The 19,141-nt window shown below is 42.6% G+C and overlaps 1 protein-coding gene across 22 annotated transcripts in view; it reads left to right on the top strand.

Moving 5' to 3' along the window:
* The window catches only part of Trpm3 (transient receptor potential cation channel subfamily M member 3), a 529,872-nt gene extending 511,403 nt beyond the window's left edge, over positions 1-18,469 (top strand). For 19 of the 22 annotated variants that reach the window (XM_048806882.1, XM_048806879.1, XM_048806881.1 and 16 more), the window contains 4 exons: positions 4,651-4,801; positions 4,909-5,108; positions 8,270-8,402; positions 12,980-18,469. In XM_048806882.1, coding sequence (XP_048662839.1) covers positions 4,651-4,801; positions 4,909-5,108; positions 8,270-8,402; positions 12,980-14,432 — 1,937 coding nt within the window. In that variant the 3' untranslated portion in view covers positions 14,433-18,469. The remainder of the gene's footprint in view (positions 1-4,650; positions 4,802-4,908; positions 5,109-8,269; positions 8,403-12,979) is intronic. The other 3 variants (XM_048806896.1, XM_048806897.1, XM_048806898.1) reach the window with 1 other exon arrangement.
* Positions 18,470-19,141: the final 672 nt, after the last annotated feature.

Genomic DNA, 19,141 nt, shown 5'->3' with positions numbered 1-19,141 from the left:
CTCATTGGCTGTGATTGGTCAGGTCAGGTTATATGTCCATCCTGGTACCAATCACGAAAATCAGGGATAAAGCAGGATGGTTAATCTTCTTTTAGATATGGAATTGGAGTTCATTTTACCCAAACTTAATGAACTGAGAGTGGGTGTTGGGAGAATCTGCAAAGGGAAACCAGGGTACATTTACTAGAAGAATGGGCAATTTATACTAGGCAAGTGGAATTTGCAGACATCCACTACAAGGAGACTCTGCACTGACAGCAATAAAGAAGACAACGATAACATGCCACATGATAGGAAGGCAGTGGTGACAATACATTTGCTTTTGCAAGAGAACTGGGAGAAACACCACCCAAGTGTCAGGTTCTGAAAGCAGAGAAGGAGACACAGTGGTAGCCACCAACCTACAAGTCCCTAACTGTTCACCCATGGGCTGTCTTAAATATGTGTCTGGGGTATTTCCCTGGTAGCATGAGCCCCAGGTACTGGTTGGTGCCAGATGACAATCCAGATAACTATCCTCCATCCTGAAATATACTGCTCATCAGGGCTTAAGACACCTAGTTCATCTTCATGAGTGGTAGACATCTGTAAATTTGAATCATATCTTGAGTAGATAAATACCCAGAATAAGGCTATCATTAGAATCCATTATAGAGCAATGTTTTACACTAGGTCCTGCATATATATAATGTCACTGCCTTTTTGCTGCTATTACCAAATGAAGGCTATCTCTTAATGATTCACTTTTAATATCATGATCATTGTCACAAGGATCATCTAATTCATTTACACTGCACTTGTTGCTGCAGAATATAAATGATGTTTCTTAGGCTAGTCTCAACTCCCAGTCCACTCATGTGACCCAGGCCAGTGGAACTGCAGCAGTCAAGCAGGAGGGTCCCCTCAGAACCCACATTAGCTCATGCCACACAATAATGTGGTGTTTCATTCCTTGTCTGTGCCCCCTACTAAATTGTGGGTTCCTTAACAATGAGAATTCTCTTTGATTCCTGATATGCCCTGTACCCAGCATATCAAAACCATGTAATAAGTGCCATACCTAATGATTATAAAACTAATAAAAATAAGACATAGTCCCTAAATCCAAGAAGCCTGTAGCCCATTAATTACAAAAATAATTATAGTAATGATGACATTAACTGATGTTCATCAAGTGCTGTGTATTAGGTACTGAGCCATGTGGTTTGCATGCACTATCCCACATAATAATCTTGATATGGTATTGCTACCAGCTTTCAGAGTTGAAGAAGGTGACATTTGCAGAGTAAGCCAAAGTCAGGTCACTTGAAAATGGTGGAGTCAATGCATTTTAAGATGCATGTATGTTTCTAGCCACTAAACTAGTGCTGTCTCTATCAAGGCAAGATGTATGAAAGGTGGGGGAAGCTGGATCAATCAATAACCAAGGGATTGGCAGGTAATTCCCAGGGCCAACCACATTGACATCAAGTCAAATCTTATATAAAGATATTAGGCTGGTCCAAGTTTTAACTAATGAGAATCTTTGAGGAATCAGACAGAGGAATACAAGAAACCTATAGATGGGTCTGTGGCACTGTCCAAAGGCCAGTGGAAATGCAAGCACCTACTTTTCTCTCTGGTTTCCCCTCTCAGCTTGGAGAAAAGAAGTGTCTGCATGGCCTTCTCTAAATATGGGATCGAAAAGAATAAGATGGCCAAGACAAAATGGTGCACACTTATAATCCCAGCTACTCAGGAGGCTAAGGCAGGAGGATCACAAGTTCAAAGCCAGCCTGTGCAACTTAAGGAGACCCTGTCTCAAAATAAAAAATTCAAAAGACTAAGAATGTAGCTCAGTGTTAGAGTGCTTGTATAGCATGCACAAGGCCCTAGGATCAATCCAAGTACAAAACACACACACGGGCTAAGGTTGTAGCTCAGTGGTAGAGTGCTCGCCTTGCATGTGGAGGGCACTAGGTTTGATCCTTAGCACCACATAAAAATAAAATAAAGGTATTGTGTCCATCTACAAGTAAAATATATATATATATTTAAAACACACATAGATGCATAGATGCTTCACAAGATGGGTAAGCTCTGCCTCTTACAAGTTTTTTCACATTTCTCAGAATGAAGTTAGAAATGGAGACCAAGATGCATTTGTACATATTATATAAGCTTTGTGACTTTCCCCAGGCAATTATTTCTGCTCTTCTCTGTTGCCTTCCCAGAGGGATCTGAGCAGGAACCAGAGGAAAGGGCAGAACAAGGAAGCAACCATCCCATCAGACTGTCAGGCCAGGAGGAAGCATGAGGAATAGGTGGGGAATAGCAATTTTAATTCCAGGATCTGTGGTCAAGTGGGTAACAAAGATCCCAAAGTTTGGTTGAATATGAGAAGCCAAAGCACATTCTTCTTGTCAAGCTGGATAGGACTTCTGAAGGGACCTGTGTAAGGAGCTAATAACCTCCCAGAACTAGGACTATGCATCATGAGTAGGTTTGTGCAGGTGTGGGAAATGTGTGTTACTGCTCAACAACCAAATTGTGTCATTGTGTTATTCTTTCTACAAGCATTGATCATTTATGGGTGCATATGGGTATGCTGTGTGTGCACTGAGCCAGGTGATGGGAAACCTGGAAGAACTATTTTCCCACTGGAATCTTGGGGGGCATGTAGATGAGTAAATTATTAATGGCAGTACAGAGTTAGAGCCCCCCAAGAGACAAACAGAGGATGCTCTGAGGTTGCAAGGAAGCTACCTACCACCATCATGGCTGGAAGAGGGTAGAAGGTGAGCTGCAATGGGCTTCAACACACTGGATGGGCACTAAGGAATGAGTGGAACCCACCCAGCATGACTGTAGGGATCAAGGAGCCTTTTGAAGTAGATGAAACAGCATGGCTTAAAATCAGGAAACAAGATAGAGCATGGCATTTCTATCTGCAAGAAAGTCCAGTTGGTGCCCAGGAGGGAGAGGTAGGAAGTGGCAGGAGATGGCACTGGGCCAGCCACACACAGAGTTTGGGCTTCATCCTGAAACCAGTGTGGTCTCTGACACTGGGTTTTCCTTCCAAGGGAGGAAATGATGAGGACCACTTACAGGGCTGTCTTGGGTGGCCGGTGCCTCAACTGCCAATAACAAAAAGATTCCTGCTTCTCAAAAGCATCCAGTTCCAACATCCAATCATCTTGCAGGAAGAACCTGAGGACGCACTTTGTCCATCTTGTCCTGACCATAAAGACAGAGTGTAGGTGGCTTGATGTCATTAAACCCTCCTACCCTGAGAGCATGCGTTTTGGTAATCAGAGCCTATCAGAAATTCTCATGGCATTTTTACCAGCCTAATTCAAGTTCAGTGGGTTCAACCTTTGCAGCAACTGAGAATCACCTGGAAAGTTTGAAAAACAATGCCAATGCCCAGGGCACCCCTGGGGATTCTAATCCAATGGGATGGCACAGCTCAGTGTTGGTGTTTTTTTCAGGCTCCCCAGGTGATCCCTGGAAGCCAGGATTGAGAATCACTGTCAAAACACAGCCTAGCAACGGGAACTCTAAAAAATGGAATGGACTGCCTTTGCCAGGTCCTCCAGCCAAATAGATTCTGGGTGGGCTTTGCAAACCTTCTAGGCACATCACCAAAAGCACCCTGTGGCCACTACTCTTGGTGCTTCTTCCTATTTCCCTCCACCCCAACTCCCTTTCACGGTAGATGCAGAAGGACCATGTCCTAAGGCCAACATCAGGGAGCTGGCTCCTGTGGGCATCTCTCACTCCACGAGCCACGTTGTCAGTGGCTTCATCAAGGATTTTTCCCCCCTGCATTTACCTGGAAGCTCCAAGCAATTCTCATTAGCACATTACTCACGCTCACCTAGTCCCACACATCACCTTCCTCCTCACCCCACCTCCAGATCTTTTTTTTTTCCTTTGTCCTATTTGCCCATTTATTTAACTGCAGTCAGGTTTTATTCTCCATGTCCTGAAAAGCACATTTTCAGAATGGAAATGCTGCTGGAGAAAAGCAGGTGGCTGTGGGTTCTGTGGTTCCAACACACTCACACACCTACCCATTGCCCTCTGGTGAAACCCCACCCATCAATAGCACCGAGTGACAAGCCCTCTAAATACTTCCCAAGGCACTGCCCTGTGTTGTTCCTCCTGCACTGAGACAGTAAATCGTTAGCTCTGAGCCCTTGGGTTGTTTCTTGCAGCAATTAACAGCTGCCCCAGTGTTAATTCCCAATCAATAGCCCCTCAATACTGCTGCTCTTAAGCTGACAGCTGATGGCCTCCACAGCACATTTTGAAAGTAACTTGCTGGGGAGGTGGGACTCTCTGCGCTCCCCAGGCATCCTCCAACACCAAGTATCCCTCACTGAATGTCAGGGGTCAAGGGACAGAGTGAGCAAGCAGGAACCTCCTTCCAATAGGATGACAGCCCAGGGAAGCAGGGAGAACTGACTCCCCTCTGGAGAAGCAGCTCTTTATGATATTCATGCAGCTTTCATTTTTTCTATTTTGGCTTTTTTAGAACCTTTTTTTTTTCCTGTTCGAGATGGCTGTATTTTTCTTCCATCTAAAGCTCTCATTCAAAGCAGTTTTGTTTTGTTTTTAAATCAAGTAGCCAGAGTCTCTCATTTCTTGTCTGTGTTGCTTCCCCAGCTCCCTGTGGACAGAATGAGACCCGAGAGGATGGCAAAATCATCCAGCTGCCCCCATGCAAGACAGGAGCATGGATTGTGCCGGCTATCATGGCCTGCTACCTCTTGGTGGCAAACATCCTGCTGGTCAACCTCCTCATTGCTGTCTTTAAGTGAGTGGACCCTTCTGCAGCACATGGGGGGTGGTCATGGGGTGGAGGGAATTGATGCTCTAGAAAGCAGCAGGTTTTCTTATTTGATTCTCTCTGGTCTGTTTCAGCAATACATTTTTTGAGGTAAAGTCGATATCCAACCAAGTGTGGAAGTTTCAGAGATATCAGCTCATCATGACATTCCATGAAAGGCCAGTGCTGCCCCCACCTCTGATCATCTTCAGCCACATGACCATGATATTCCAGCACCTCTGCTGTCGATGGAGGAAGCACGAGAGCGACCCAGATGAAAGGGACTATGGCCTGAGTAAGACTCAAGCGATAGCCTGACAGCCAGACCACCACAGTCAGAAACCCCATCCATTTCTTACAGGCAGCCATGCAGGGTCCTGGCTTGACTGGCTCCTCCCCCTCTGAAGACTAGGGGAGGGGGCACAAGGGAAGATCTGCTTGCAGCAGAAACGGTACCAGAAAGAAGACAGTAGAAGCTGATATTAAGTGTTCCTAGTCTCACATCTTTCTTAGTAAGATAAAATCGGTCTCCAGCAGGGTTGTTTTAGCACCTTCATAGGTCCTAAGCATCTTACTTCCCAGGGGTCCCACCTCCAGATATATAAACCATATTAATATGCATCAAACGCTGCATAATATATCATTTTTACACACTGTGACATGAGTTGAGTTTCAGTGACTCAGTTTGATCCTCCATTGTCATTTCTGGATCTATAATTTTTTCAGGTCTTAAGCATTTTCCTGAGCCTTAGGAGTTGAGCCCACATGACCTCATGAAGAAACAAGCTTTACTTTCTATTATGCAAAGAACAAAACGGGAGACTCCACCATCCATCTTCTAGCCCAGGGTTTCTAAAGGAAGTTCTGTTGACACTGGGGTAGAACAATTCCTCTTTGTGTAAGACTGTGCCACACATCACAGAAAATTAGCATATCCACCCACCCACATTAAGTACCAGTAGCTCCTGCAGATTCCTAAATGCCCTTTGGGTACCAACTCCACTCAGTTAAGAACATTGGGAATCCAGCCGCATACAGATCAGCTACTGTGGTTTCTCCAAGTACATGGAATCAAGCACTCACATTAAATCTATGAACAAGACCTCTGGAATTGTGGTCTACTTCTCTCCGTGTGATACCTGTATATAGATTACGTTTAAAACCAAAGCTACTTAAGCAGGTCCTTCTCCAAGTCTGAAGCTTTTAACTATGTCCCTGACAGCAATTCCCTACTTCTTTCTAGACACTAAAACTGGGGAGTTGGAAAGAGCTGGGACATCCAAAATCACTGGTTCCATCTGAAACACAAATTTAGGCAAATAGAAAGTTGGGGGTGGGGTGAAGAATAATCTGCAAGTTGAACCCTGAACTTTTCTATTCAGGACTTTGGCCAGTATGGAGGATGATGGGTTGCAAAATCAGGAGCAGAGGAATGTTACAATGAATTATACCCTGCAATGGACACTCAGTTGAGAGTGAACTGGAGGTCCCAACATCATTTACAGTAAAGCATGGGTCATTTTTAGTAAAAGGAGATCGTCACTTATCCAGAGTACTCAGGAAGGAGTGTGAAATTAAACATAGAAAGTGGAGCAGTCCATAGACCTGTTTCTGCTCCAGGACCCACCCCTCACAGACCAGAAGACCAGAGCCAGCCAGACACTGGAGCAGGTAGGAGGCAGCTCCATAAGGCTCTAGCTCATAGTTTTCTCACTGCTGTTACCCATAGTGGCAATGAAACCCTCATCAGGTCTCTGGGCACATGGAAGGGAGATTTCTCAGAGAATGAAGATTTTGGAGCTGTGGCTGGGTCAGAAAGGATGACGAGGAGACAGGAGAGCACTGTGTTATATATATATCAATCAAGGGAAAGTGAACTTTTCACTGTCAATCTGTAGCCTTAATTAAAAGATCCCGGGGCACTGCCAGGTTCTTGCAGAGCCTCAGATAAAAGCACTCTGAAGTGTAAAATGTAAGCTATATTGCAAAATTTGACATGTTGATTGATTTTTTTTAAAATAATATTTTATTTTTTTAAGAAAGAACATTACATTTAGCCAAAGAAGTCAAAGGAAGTGCTATTAAGGTGCCAACAGAGTAAGAATTTGGAACACTCCTTCTGGGCTCAAATATAGCAATAGTAAGAAGGAGCCTGTACTTTGCAGGCCGCGATGCCTGGCCTCTTTTCATGGGTCTCTCTCCCACCCAAGGCTCTATGTAATTTCATGACTGAACCTCAAATGTCCACTTCTGAGAAAGCCCTCCCTCGCTGAAAGGGAAGTGAGAAAGTGAGAGACAGGTGAGCAAGAAATGAAAGACAGAGACCAGACAGAGACCCACACAAAGGTTTATTTGTCAAAGCTGACAAATATAAGGCCATCTCTCTATAGAGAGGAGAGAGGCCCCAGATGTTCAGGTGCTCAGCTTTTGTGGGGTAGGGGTCTGGAGTTGTCGTTGTGGCTCTGTGGGAGAGACTGGGGGGTGCTTGTGTCAGAGCTAGGCAGGTGGGGAATAGCATGGGATTGGCTTAGGTCCATGGCACCATGGGGCTTTTCAGATCAAAGGGGTCACATCCTTCTGGGATTGACTTAGGGTTATGGTACCATGGGGTAGGTTACTAATGGGGGTGGGAGGAGTTCAGGTAAGAGGAAGTACAGGAAAGCTAAACTTATAAGACAGCAGTTAACATTTAAGATGGCTGCTCAAATGTTAAATCAAGACCCTATACTCACCTCAAGAAGTCTGCCATACTTAAGAAAAGCAGTCTGATTTCTGGTATTTTCTTTACTCTTATCTGCTTTTAAATTCATATTTTCCATGCCCCCAGCAACTTCAAACAAAAGCCTCAAAGCAAGGAAGACAGAAAATTCCTAAAGAGCTAAGATTCAGAATTCCAAACACTTAAGATGATGATCCCTGTGGCACCTCTAGGGCACAGGATTAGAAGAAGGACTTGCTCATTTATGGTTCTTCCAAACTAGCTCTCTCAGCCCAACCCTAATTCATGAACCCATTTAAAGGCTCACATTTCTACTGGGCTCTTTTCATGCTCTATTAGTGATGAATAAGTTTACCTGCTATAAGGAGAAAACCAGAGTAACAATAGCACGAATAAATATGGCTTTGTTTTTCTCACATAACAGAAAGTAAGGAGATGGATAATCCAGACTCAAGGATGGTTCCCTGAAGTCAAGGGCCCAGAGGCCTTCAGTTGTTAGGCTAAGCTCTTCTTTTGTGCTCTCTTGTTTCATAGCCACAGAATAGCTGCCTCTGATCGAATCTAGCGTTCGGAAGGCAGTGATGCAAGTCACCTAATTGGATTTGGATTTCATTTGAGACTAGACGCTAGGCCCCTTTTTCCCGCCTTGATTCACATTAGGAACTTCATTAGGCCCACAGATTCCTGCCATCACTGTTGTTTCCCTGCCTCATGGCTCTCATTTTTTTTTTCCACAGAACTCTTCATAACTGATGACGAGCTCAAAAAAGTACACGATTTTGAAGAGCAGTGCATAGAGGAATATTTCAGAGAAAAGGATGATCGATTCAACTCATCCAATGATGAGAGGATACGGGTGACTTCAGAAAGGTGTGTTCCCTGGGCACATGCCTCCTGCAGATGCTTTATGGCGTGGTCCTCTTTACCCATTGAATTCATTCTTACGATCCCCAATCAGAGACCCCTTGTGTTTATTTTTTATTTTCCAAGAAAGCATAGAGCTTCTGAGAGGACAGAACATTGCATGAGGTGCTATGGATCAAATCCAGTCTTGGAGATCTAGGCTTCTTCAGCAGGCAGTAGCAGCGGCCCTCCTGGACAGCAGAGTTTGGCAAGTCCAGGGCTGGCGCTGCTGTCTCAGACCAGTAACTAGAAAATTCTGACCCAGACACAAACCAAGAGAGACTCATTCTGAATTTACACTTTTCTGACAGTTTCACTGAGCACTGAGCATCTTCTCTGGCAGAGTAGAATGGTACTAGGGCCTAGCTTATATGTGTACTCAGTACTTTCCAGATAAACAACAGCAAGAGACTTGTGTATTAGTGAGAATCATTTTTGGGTTTTTCCCCAGAATTGTTTTGTTTTGGTTTTTGCTCTTTATAGAACAAGATAAAAACTAAAATAAAATAAAAGCAGGTTTTTCTACCCTGTGGTTATATACTTTTAGATCTCATTGACCAAGTAGTTTTGAGAGCCAGTAGGGAAAAAAATCTCCAAATAAAAAGAAGAGAATCCTTTAAATCTACTACAATAGATTTATGCAAATGCTCATATATTTTCTTGTTGTTCTTGTTTTATTGTAGACTTACAAAAACTCAATCCTAGTGCACTTGGGAACTATTGTTCTAAAGAACACTCAGAGTATAACAAAGAATGAGTGTAGATTTACATTTTAGCCATTTGCAATATGAAAATGGCAAAAGCTACTTATAAATAGTGTAGAAAAATATATATTGATGACTTTATCTAATATGAATCAGGATTCTAAGATTCAAGACAGTCACTTTTAGCTTTCATAAAATGACATTTTTGGAAAAACATGACATTTTTTGCCTGCTTATCCACTTCATACATTCTCTACTGAATGTAGAAATTAAATGAATAACCCTGGCCCTTTATTTCTTTGGAGAATGCAGTCTAAATGAATATGTGTGTGTGTGTGTGGTGTGTGTGTGTGTAAGTGTGTGTGTGTGTGTGTGTATGCATTTGAGTGATTGTATCCATAGGTACCAAGTCAGTAGTAAAAAAATTTAAAGCCATGCAGATTTTATACACATCTGTCACTAAAAAGAGAGCATTTTGTGATGATATCATGTGAAGCAATGGAAAGCAGAGGAAATAGCTACAAATCTGAAGGTCTTTCCCATTCTGAGGCCTTGGAAAAAATTATTTATTAATGGACAGATAGCTATGTGGGTCCCAGAAAATTATGCCATGTAAGCACATAACCATTGCTCGGGCATCTTTCCAAAGCTTATATCTACAGGCCTTTGAAATGCCTTTGAATTTGGGAAAGCCCTAGACCTTGAAGGAAAAAAAAGGTCGGGAGGAAGGAGTGTTAAGATGCCAGAAAAGCCAGATGCTATGGTGCACACCTGTAATCCTGGAGACTCCGGAGGCTGAGGCAGGAAGGGGATTGCAAATTCAAGACCAGCCTGGGAAATTTAGCAAGACTCTGTCTCAAAATAAAAAGCAAAGAGGACTGGGAATGTAGCTGAGTGATATAGTGCCCCTAGGTGTAATCCTAAGTAAAAAAAAAAAAAAAAGAAGAAGAAGAAGAAGGTGAAGGAGAAGAAGAAGGCAGGAAGTCTTTGTCTCTTCGGGGAACTAGAGTGAGGAGCTGCAGACAGCAGCACATGTGAACGCACTGTGACCATGTCACCAACTCCTTCTATAGAGAAACAGTAGGGAACTATAGCACTGGGTGGGAGCCTGTGTCTGCAAACCCTTCCCCAAGACCCAGTTCTGTCTGGGTGGTTACAGAGCCCCATCCTCAGAGAGGGTGAGAAAGGTGAGCAATTTGCAGAAACCCAGAACAGAGTGTAGAGCCTACCCTCCCTGCATTCTGGAGTAATAGGCCTGGAGAATCAACATGCCCTCATGACCAAGCCCAGGTACCCTGCGCCAATCCTCATTCTGTTTTGTGGCTTCTTCTGCACTTGTCTGGAGATTTTATTTTGATTGTTTCCTGTTGCTGTCCTTTTCTGTTTTGTTTTATTTTGTTTTGTTTGCCTTTGGAAGCATATTAAAAAGAAATATCTTTCAACACCAAAACTGCACTCAGCACAACAGAAACATTGGGGTGCCCGAGGGAAGAGAGTGTGACCAAAGGATGAGTCGATCCATATTGCCCATCTCACACATCTCCAGGACATGCCCTCTCTGAGTCGGAGCGGCAGCAGATGTCACATGTCCTGATTGCATTCTGTTGGTAGAGAAGAGACAGATACACATATGTGTATTATGTAGATACACATTGGGACAGATACATGTGGTTGAATCATTCTAAGTTACCTGTGCACATTCTACATAGTACAGAGAACATTACATAATTCAACCTTTGTGTTAGGCAACCCCAATACAGAGATTTGAAATTAGAAACACTGAAAGCTTGCTCCCTTTCCTGGGCACCTGCCACATCGTGTGTTCCTGGACCCTGTTGTGATTATGCCATAATGAGCCACTCAAGATTTGGAGATTTCAGAGAGGGAAAGATAAATAAGAGTTCCTTGCATGGAACCTCTTGTTTTCCATAGGGCTTTTTCTTTTTTTTTTTTTTTTTATACTTGGTCACTGTATGTCACCTTGGGGATCCCTGTTGATCCATAAGTTCTCATCACCTCCATTTTAAATTCTGAGTTATTCGATCAAAATCAGCAACTAGTGGCTACAATCATGACCCAAAACCCCTGGTTGGCTCCTCAGGCCTATTTATATGGGATACATACCTGTTTAACTTAACTTTTCAAGAAGAATTTTTAAAAGAGTAAGGGAAATACTCTGGTTACATATTAAACATGTAAATTGGACTCTAGGATATTTCATTTTTAAAAAAATCACTACCCCTTTTATTTTTTAAAAAACCCTATTAGGTCCATGACTTAAATGTCTCAGACAATTGGATGTTTACATAGTCAAGAACACCCAGAGTTCTGCAGGAAAATGCATGAGACAATTCATTATTATTATTATTTTAGGCAAGACTAACTTTCCAGCCAGGCATGGTGGCACATGCCAGCTGTTTAGAGGCTAAGGCAGGAGGAGCCCAAGTATGAGGCCAGCCTTAGCAACTTACTGAGACCCTATCTCAAAATAAAAGATAGTGGTATAGTGCCTGTAAATTCAATCCCCAGTACCAAAAGAAAAGGCTTACATTTCAACCCACCTGAGAGCCCAGAGGAGACTGAAGTTGGTGAAGAATGATTCTTCAGCCCTGTTGTGTAGGCCTTCCTCCCCTGGTTCCATTCCCTGGGACCGTGTTGTTTTCACTCTTGGGGCTCCTGCCAGCTTCTCCTGACTTTCCCTGAAGAACCTCTTCTTCCTATACCCCCTGACTTCCTTGTGTCCTCCTTGGGCTCCTCAGTCTGTGTCCAGCTTCCTGCCTACAACAGGTCTTCTGCTGCCAGCTGTTGGCACCTCAGCTCCATCTCTCACCTGCTAGTTTTCTCTGACATTGGATCCTGGGGCCAAAGGGAGGTGGGTCATGGGAGAGAGGCCCCACGGTACAGGCAGTGAGGAGAGATTGCACAGCTCTTGGACCAGTGATCATTCATGTGCAATTATGCCAAAAGAGCATCTTTATCTTTTTCAAATATCAACCGTATATAAATGGCCCTGAAAATAATAGAAAAGGGATAAAACTGCTCTACCCTTTCTTGTTCTTCTAGCTCCAGCAAGTTAATAGAACCCAGCACCTAGGATATGTTAAACAAAAAAGCTAAAACAACAAAACCTACTACACCAGGCCTGGTGGTGCATATCCATAGTCCCAGCAACTCTGGGGGCTGAAGCAGGAGGCTCACTTGAGTCCAGGAGTTCAAGACCAGCCTGGGAAAAAACAGTATGGTCCCATATTGAAACAAATTTTTTTAAAAAGACAATGGAGGGGCTGGGGATATAGCTCAATTGATAGAGTGCTTGCCTCACTTGCATAAGGCCCTCCCTGGGTTCAATCCCCAGCATCACCAAAACACACACACACACACACACACACACACGAGCCAGGCACAATGGTGCATGTCTGTGATCCCAAAGGCTTGGGAGGCTGAGACAGGAGGATTGCAAGTTCAAAGCCAGCCTCAGCAACTTCGAGGCACTAAGCAGCTCAGTGAGATGCTGTCTCTAATTAAAATACAAAATGGAGCTAGGGATGTGGCTCAGTGGGCGAATGCCTCTAAGTTCAATCCTCAGTACCAAAAACAAACAAACAGATTGGATGATCCTCCAGCACAAAAAGATTTTAATTCTATTTCTCAGCAAACACATCAATGCCACTCTTTTCTCCTCAGCCCCTCTAACTACCTGTCATCCCTCAGATTCCCTCTGGGAAAAGAGTCTTGGTGGCCTCTAGGTGAGCTGAGCTTTGATGCCCTCTATCCTTGCTCTCTAAACCCCCAGGAGAGGAACCTGACCCAAGGGACTGTCATTCTCTCCTTTTCATACAGGGTAGAGAACATGTCCATGCGGCTGGAGGAGGTCAATGAGAGAGAGCACTCCATGAAGGCTTCACTCCAGACCGTGGACATCCGGCTGGCACAGCTTGAGGACCTCATCGGGCGCATGGCCACAGCCCTGGAGCGCCTGACGGGTCTGGAGCGAGCTGAGTCGAACAAGATACGCTCGAGGACCTCCTCGGACTGCACAGACGCAGCCTACATCGTCCGCCAGAGCAGCTTCAACAGCCAGGAGGGAAACACCTTCAAGCTCCAAGAGAGTATAGACCCTGCAGGTGAGGAGACCATGTCCCCAACCTCTCCAACCTTAATGCCCCGTATGCGAAGCCATTCTTTCTATTCAGTCAATATGAAAGACAAAGGTGGTATAGAAAAGTTGGAAAGTATTTTTAAAGAAAGGTCCCTGAGCCTACACCGAGCTACTAGTTCCCACTCAGTAGCAAAAGAATCCAAAGCTCCTGCAGCCCCTGCAAACACCTTGGCCATTGTTCCTGATTCTAGAAGACCATCGTCATGCATAGACATCTATGTCTCTGCCATGGATGAGCTTCACTGTGACATAGACCCTCTGGACAATTCCATGAACATCCTTGGGTTGGGAGAGCCAAGCTTTTCGGTTCCAGCACCTTCCACAGCCCCTTCAAGCAGTGCCTATGTAACCCTTGCACCCACAGACAGACCTCCAAGCCGGAGCATCGATTTCGAAGACATCACCTCCATGGACACTAGATCTTTTTCTTCAGACTATACCCACATTCCAGAATGCCAAAACCCCTGGGACTCAGACCCCCCTATGTATCACACCATTGAGCGTTCCAAGAGTAGCCGCTACCTAGCCGCCACACCCTTTCTTCTAGAAGAGGCCCCCATAGTGAAATCTCATAGCTTTATGTTTTCTCCTTCGAGGAGTTATTACGCCAACTTTGGGGTGCCTGTGAAAACAGCAGAATATACAAGTATTACGGACTGTATTGACACGAGGTGTGTCAATACCCCTCAAGCGATTGCAGACAGAGCCACCTTCCCCGGAGGTCTTGGCGATAAAGTAGAGGACTTATCTTGCTGTCATCCTGAGCGAGAAGCAGAACTGAGCCACCCTAGCTCTGACAGTGAGGAGAATGAGGCCAGAGGCCGGAGAGCAGCCATCGCGATGTCCTCCCAGGAGGGTGACAACTCAGACAGAAACCTATCCAACAACATCACGGTTCCCAAGATAGAGCGTGCCAACAGCTACTCAGCAGAGGAGCCAAGCGTGCCATATGCACACACCAGGAAGAGCTTCTCTATCAGTGACAAGCTCGACAGGCAGCGGAACACGGCAAGCCTGCGAAATCCCTTCCAGAGGAGTAAGTCCTCCAAGCCGGATGGCCGAGGGGACAGTCTGTCCATGAGGAGACTGTCCAGAACGTCGGCTTTCCACAGCTTTGAAAGCAAGCACAACTAACTCTTCTTACCATGCCTTGCAGGAGGCTCGAGAATCCAGCCCTAAATTCTCCCCAAACTCCACCTTTTTCCCCCTTCCTTGAATCACACCCGCTTTATTCTTAGCTGAGCAAAACAACCAATGTGTTGGGAGATGTTAAATCAAAGGTGACTTCTGGGCCACAGATCAAGAAAACATTTGATCTGACCCAGTGCCAAACACAGGGTAGTTGGAGCATGTTCACACTTGCTGGGTAGGGAGGGGATGGGGGGAGAAGAAGGGTTAGAGATGAATGTGTATCACCAGTCACTGCAGAAAGCCATGAGCTCTGGGGAACCAAGGGGCTTCAAGCACTCTCAACGCCAGGAGGCATCTTGTGATTTCTACCCATTATCAAGAGCTTTAGGATGCAGGGCTAAATTGCAAAATAAAATAAAATAGCCAGCATACAAAATGAGATATTCTAAACTTCAATTCTGTTTTCTTTTCACATTGGCTCCATCACTGGTGACTGATGAAGAGCATCCTTTTTATTCAGTATAAGCCGGCAGCAAGCAGTTCTACCTAACGTCCCACATCCTTCTCATGCCAACACTTCTGTAATTGGTCATTATAAAGAAAAAAACAAGGTAACAGTCATAGTTCACCTGTCTCTTATATATTCACTTCTGGTGCCACAACTGTTTTATCTTTTTTGAAGAAAATAAGGGAACAGAAATGCCTTTTGGTCTTGCAATGGAAATGATAGAAGAGTTGATGTTAGAAGCAACAGTCACATGATGTATATCATATATGGTGGGCATTCCAGTATAGTCAAGCAAGCTCAGGATGAATGTAATTAAATAACTTTATATTTCTTAATTTATTTTGTATCTCTCCTGTCATCAGTGAATTCACTCATTGAATATGTAATGTTGAACTTAAAAAAAAAAAGTGAGCAGAACTAACCTAAAATTGCCATATGGAATATTGTTGTATTCTCTCCATTCATGTCATGTGTTGTGCTGCTGTGTGACCTTCTTCATATGCATGACTCCACCTACTGCGTCCTTTGATCACCTCAAGGTGTAACTGCCAATTTTTCACACCACTCATCGTATGGCCATTTTGTATACAAAAACCTGGTTATATGTGGCTATTTTCATACCTAGAGTTTTGCCATCTAATCTGAGCTCAGCATAAATTTAATTGGAATTTTTCAAGGGCTGGTATCTTTTTTATGGAAATGTTCCAAAGTACTTTTTAAGGAAGTTTCAAAACCATAAATAACTTTAGAATTGACTAGGAGTTTGGTATCAATCCAAAGCCATCAGTTGCAGGCATGCCATGAATATTTTTCTTATATACAGAGCTATAAAAAAAAAAGATATAGTAGGCCAAAATAGAAAGCAAATAAACCATATAAAGAGTTCTCTAGTATATGCTGCTTATATACATATATATGCATTTACATAGCAACACATGTTTATATATAGTATATAAACAGACATACAGAGCTTTCTTAAGAGGCTTGGACTTTTCTATCTCCTGGAGGTATAACCAAGATTTTTTAATATCCAAGAAGTTCCATTGAAAGAGTTCATTTTACCATTAGACCAAATGTTGAAACTATGACTTTTTAAATCTCTGATCACCTTAACTTTTCCATGTACCAAATAACAGTTGTCAAAATGACTCACCCTGCCTTCTGCCCCTTTTTGTCCAAAAACACTCACTCTCATGATATTGCCTTTATTCTGGTTTCTCCCACACAAAGCTATTACACCAAGTACAATCTGAATAGATGTGCAATTCTAAACCAGCTAGTGTGATGAACTCTAGAATAGAAGCATAAGCATAAGCTTCTCTTCTAAAGTCACAGTCATGGTTTGAAGTGACATAAAGAAATCTTGACCCCAAATCTTCAGATTCCTATTTGGATCATTGAAATTTTAAAAAGAATGAAACCTTTAAGAAAAATAACTTCATGTTCCTGGCCCAAGATCCTACCTGGTTATTTTTTTCAATTGTAGTTGTAAACATTAGGTTATATCCCATTTTGAGAAATCAAGTAAGTTTATTGACAAAAACCTCTAGCCTTTAAATATTAAAAAAGAAAAAAACTGAACAAGCTTTTTGGTACAAAGTGACAAGGTCACGTGTGTAAAGAATTCCTTCTGCATTCCTTATACTCCTTAGTAGGTAGGGCACTCAATAACAAATACCCAAGCCCTTCATTTATAATTGTTCTGGAGACAGTTTCGCTTTACTGGGCCCTATGTTGGAGTTTTCCCTCTCAGTAGACACGCTTTCAGTCTGAGAATAAATCAGCCGTCTTTCAACCTCCTAGAGTGATGAGTCCCTTGGAGGATCTGATGAACACACTGTCTTCTCCCCCAACTCCCTAAAAATGTACATACATGTGAAGTTGCAATATAACTTTAAAAAGTCCATAACCTCCTGGTCTATACTGATTGATAATGAGAAAAAGGAATGACATTTGCTCATAATCAGTATAGTTGCAATAGGCACTTTACATCTTAAGACCATTTCCCTGTGATTCTCAGGAAGGCCAAGTCTCAGCACCAGATTTGAACCACCGTTTCATTATTTTCATTGCTTAGATTAGATGTGACTAGTTGGATACCCTTACGTGCTAATGTTTTGATGGTTTTAAGCAGTGAGCACACTCACAAAGTTGAAGGCTCTCTGTGGGAGTCTCTGGAGGAATCCAAGGAGGTGAAGCCATTCTTTGACCATAGAGCAGGACAAGCACCTCCAGAGCCTCGTTCTGGACCAGATTGGAAGTGAGGGAAAGAAATGATGAGCGCATGTGTTTCCATTCGTCATGATTTCCAGAGAGAAAAGGAACAGGACCTGGGAAACTAAATACTTAACAGTCCTGATCTTGTAAACACCTGGTTCTTTGGTTGTGCATGAAACTAAACGTTAACATCTTTGGTGAAGTGTGTGACATGTATAAACCAAATTCAAATGACTTTAGACACAAACTGTGTAATCCTCACAAGCCATCTCTTTCCTGTGCACATGCGTGTGTGTGTGTGTGTGTGTGTGTGTGAGTTGTTGATCTCTGTCTCTTTCCATTTCCGGGTCCTCTGTGCACCAGCGTGGCATCGATTCTGTGGCCTTGTACAGTCAGGTTGTGCTCAGCTCATTTATTCCACCATGTCCCTGATTGAGGGAGCATTAATTACCTGTCTATGTGAATTAAGCAACTCATGAGCAGCAAGTTATTGAGGACCGTAAATAAAGTCATAGCTCCAGGAAGTAAATAGCTTCTGTTTAATCATCTGCTTCAGAGGTGCCAATTTTTATATACTACTATAGGTAATGATTTGTTCTAAATTGCTTGTTCTTTTCGGAAAAAAAATTAAGGATGTTTTATGAAAATGACTGTGAAGGTTTCCTGATTAACCAACATACTTTATATTTATCGTTAGAAAAATATAACGGCTTTGAACGAGGAGCTGGAAAGCTGAGTGCACTTGGCATGGCTAGTTTGTGTATTTCTGCAAGCCAAAAGGTGTATTAGCAGTCAGAACACAGCACTTTACAGAACTGGATTTTTTTTAAGTCTAAGCTTCTGAGGCCAGGACAATATTTAGCACTTTGAAAGTTCCCCTTTTAAAAATATATATATAAGTATAATTAAATGGGAAAAAATGTACTTGTAAAAACACAAAGTGTGTTTTTTCTGAATGTTTCAAAATGTATTCTAAAATATGGTTTCTATAGATACTATGGTAGATAACTGGATAGTACTTTTTTTTCTTCTTTCTGAGGCTGTACAGTCTAATCTTCCTAAATGTTTGGGCTGTTTAATTTCTTTAAAGATAATAAAATATTATCCAGTCATCCATCATGCTATATCTGTAGGCTATACCATAAGATATGTTGGGCAATGCTGTATTATAAAACATATGTAAACATATATGTAACCCGTGTTTAACCCAGCATAGTTGTAGCATGTGGTTGTATTAATGAACGTTACAGGACAGCTTTATAATCATTTATAAATCTGTAACATTCAATAAAGAAGCACATGTTGCAAGGATTAATTATGTTCCCTATTCCATGTTATTTAGCTTCCTCGTAAAATGGGCATTTTTGTTCCCGATCCACTTTGTTTTTCATATTCCTTCAGACCACTGTAAAATATTTGTATAAGCTGATGTACTTCCTCTACCAAGTCCTGCAAGCTGTGGTAGGCAAGTTGTGATTTTGTGAAAGATGAACTGGCATGTTATGCAAAAGAGTATATGACAAATGAACTTCACATAATATTTTAAACTCCAGTTGAATTAGCTGTTTGTTTACATCTGCTGACCCAATGCAGAGGCATTGTATAGTATTTTATAAATATGTTCATTTAGTGACATTATGTCATTTCTAGTTAAAGTGATGCTAGTATGTAGGTGGTTTATATACTTGGCCTAGATATTGCATTTATAACTCACTGTCCTTAAACAATGTGACTTAAATGAAGTAATTCCTCTCCAAACCCAGTCTTAATTTTGTGTCAACAAAATGCATGCACTGCTTTATGCATTTCTTTTGACTTTTTCTAAGGCACTTAACATTTTACTATTGCCTGCTGCGATGCTTAAACCAGTTAGGAACTCACTCAAATTGTCGGGCTTCTTACACTAGGGATTATGTTTCATTTTTTAAATTAAAAACAAGGAATCAAGGGGTTTTTCAATTTTTCTTTCTTTTTTTTTGTAAACCTC

Source organism: Marmota marmota, unplaced genomic scaffold (assembly GCF_001458135.2).
Source record: "Marmota marmota marmota unplaced genomic scaffold, marMar, whole genome shotgun sequence".
Taxonomy (NCBI): domain Eukaryota; kingdom Metazoa; phylum Chordata; class Mammalia; order Rodentia; family Sciuridae; genus Marmota; species Marmota marmota.
Note: the sequence above shows the minus strand (reverse complement) of the source record. Positions and strands in the feature narration are given on the sequence as shown.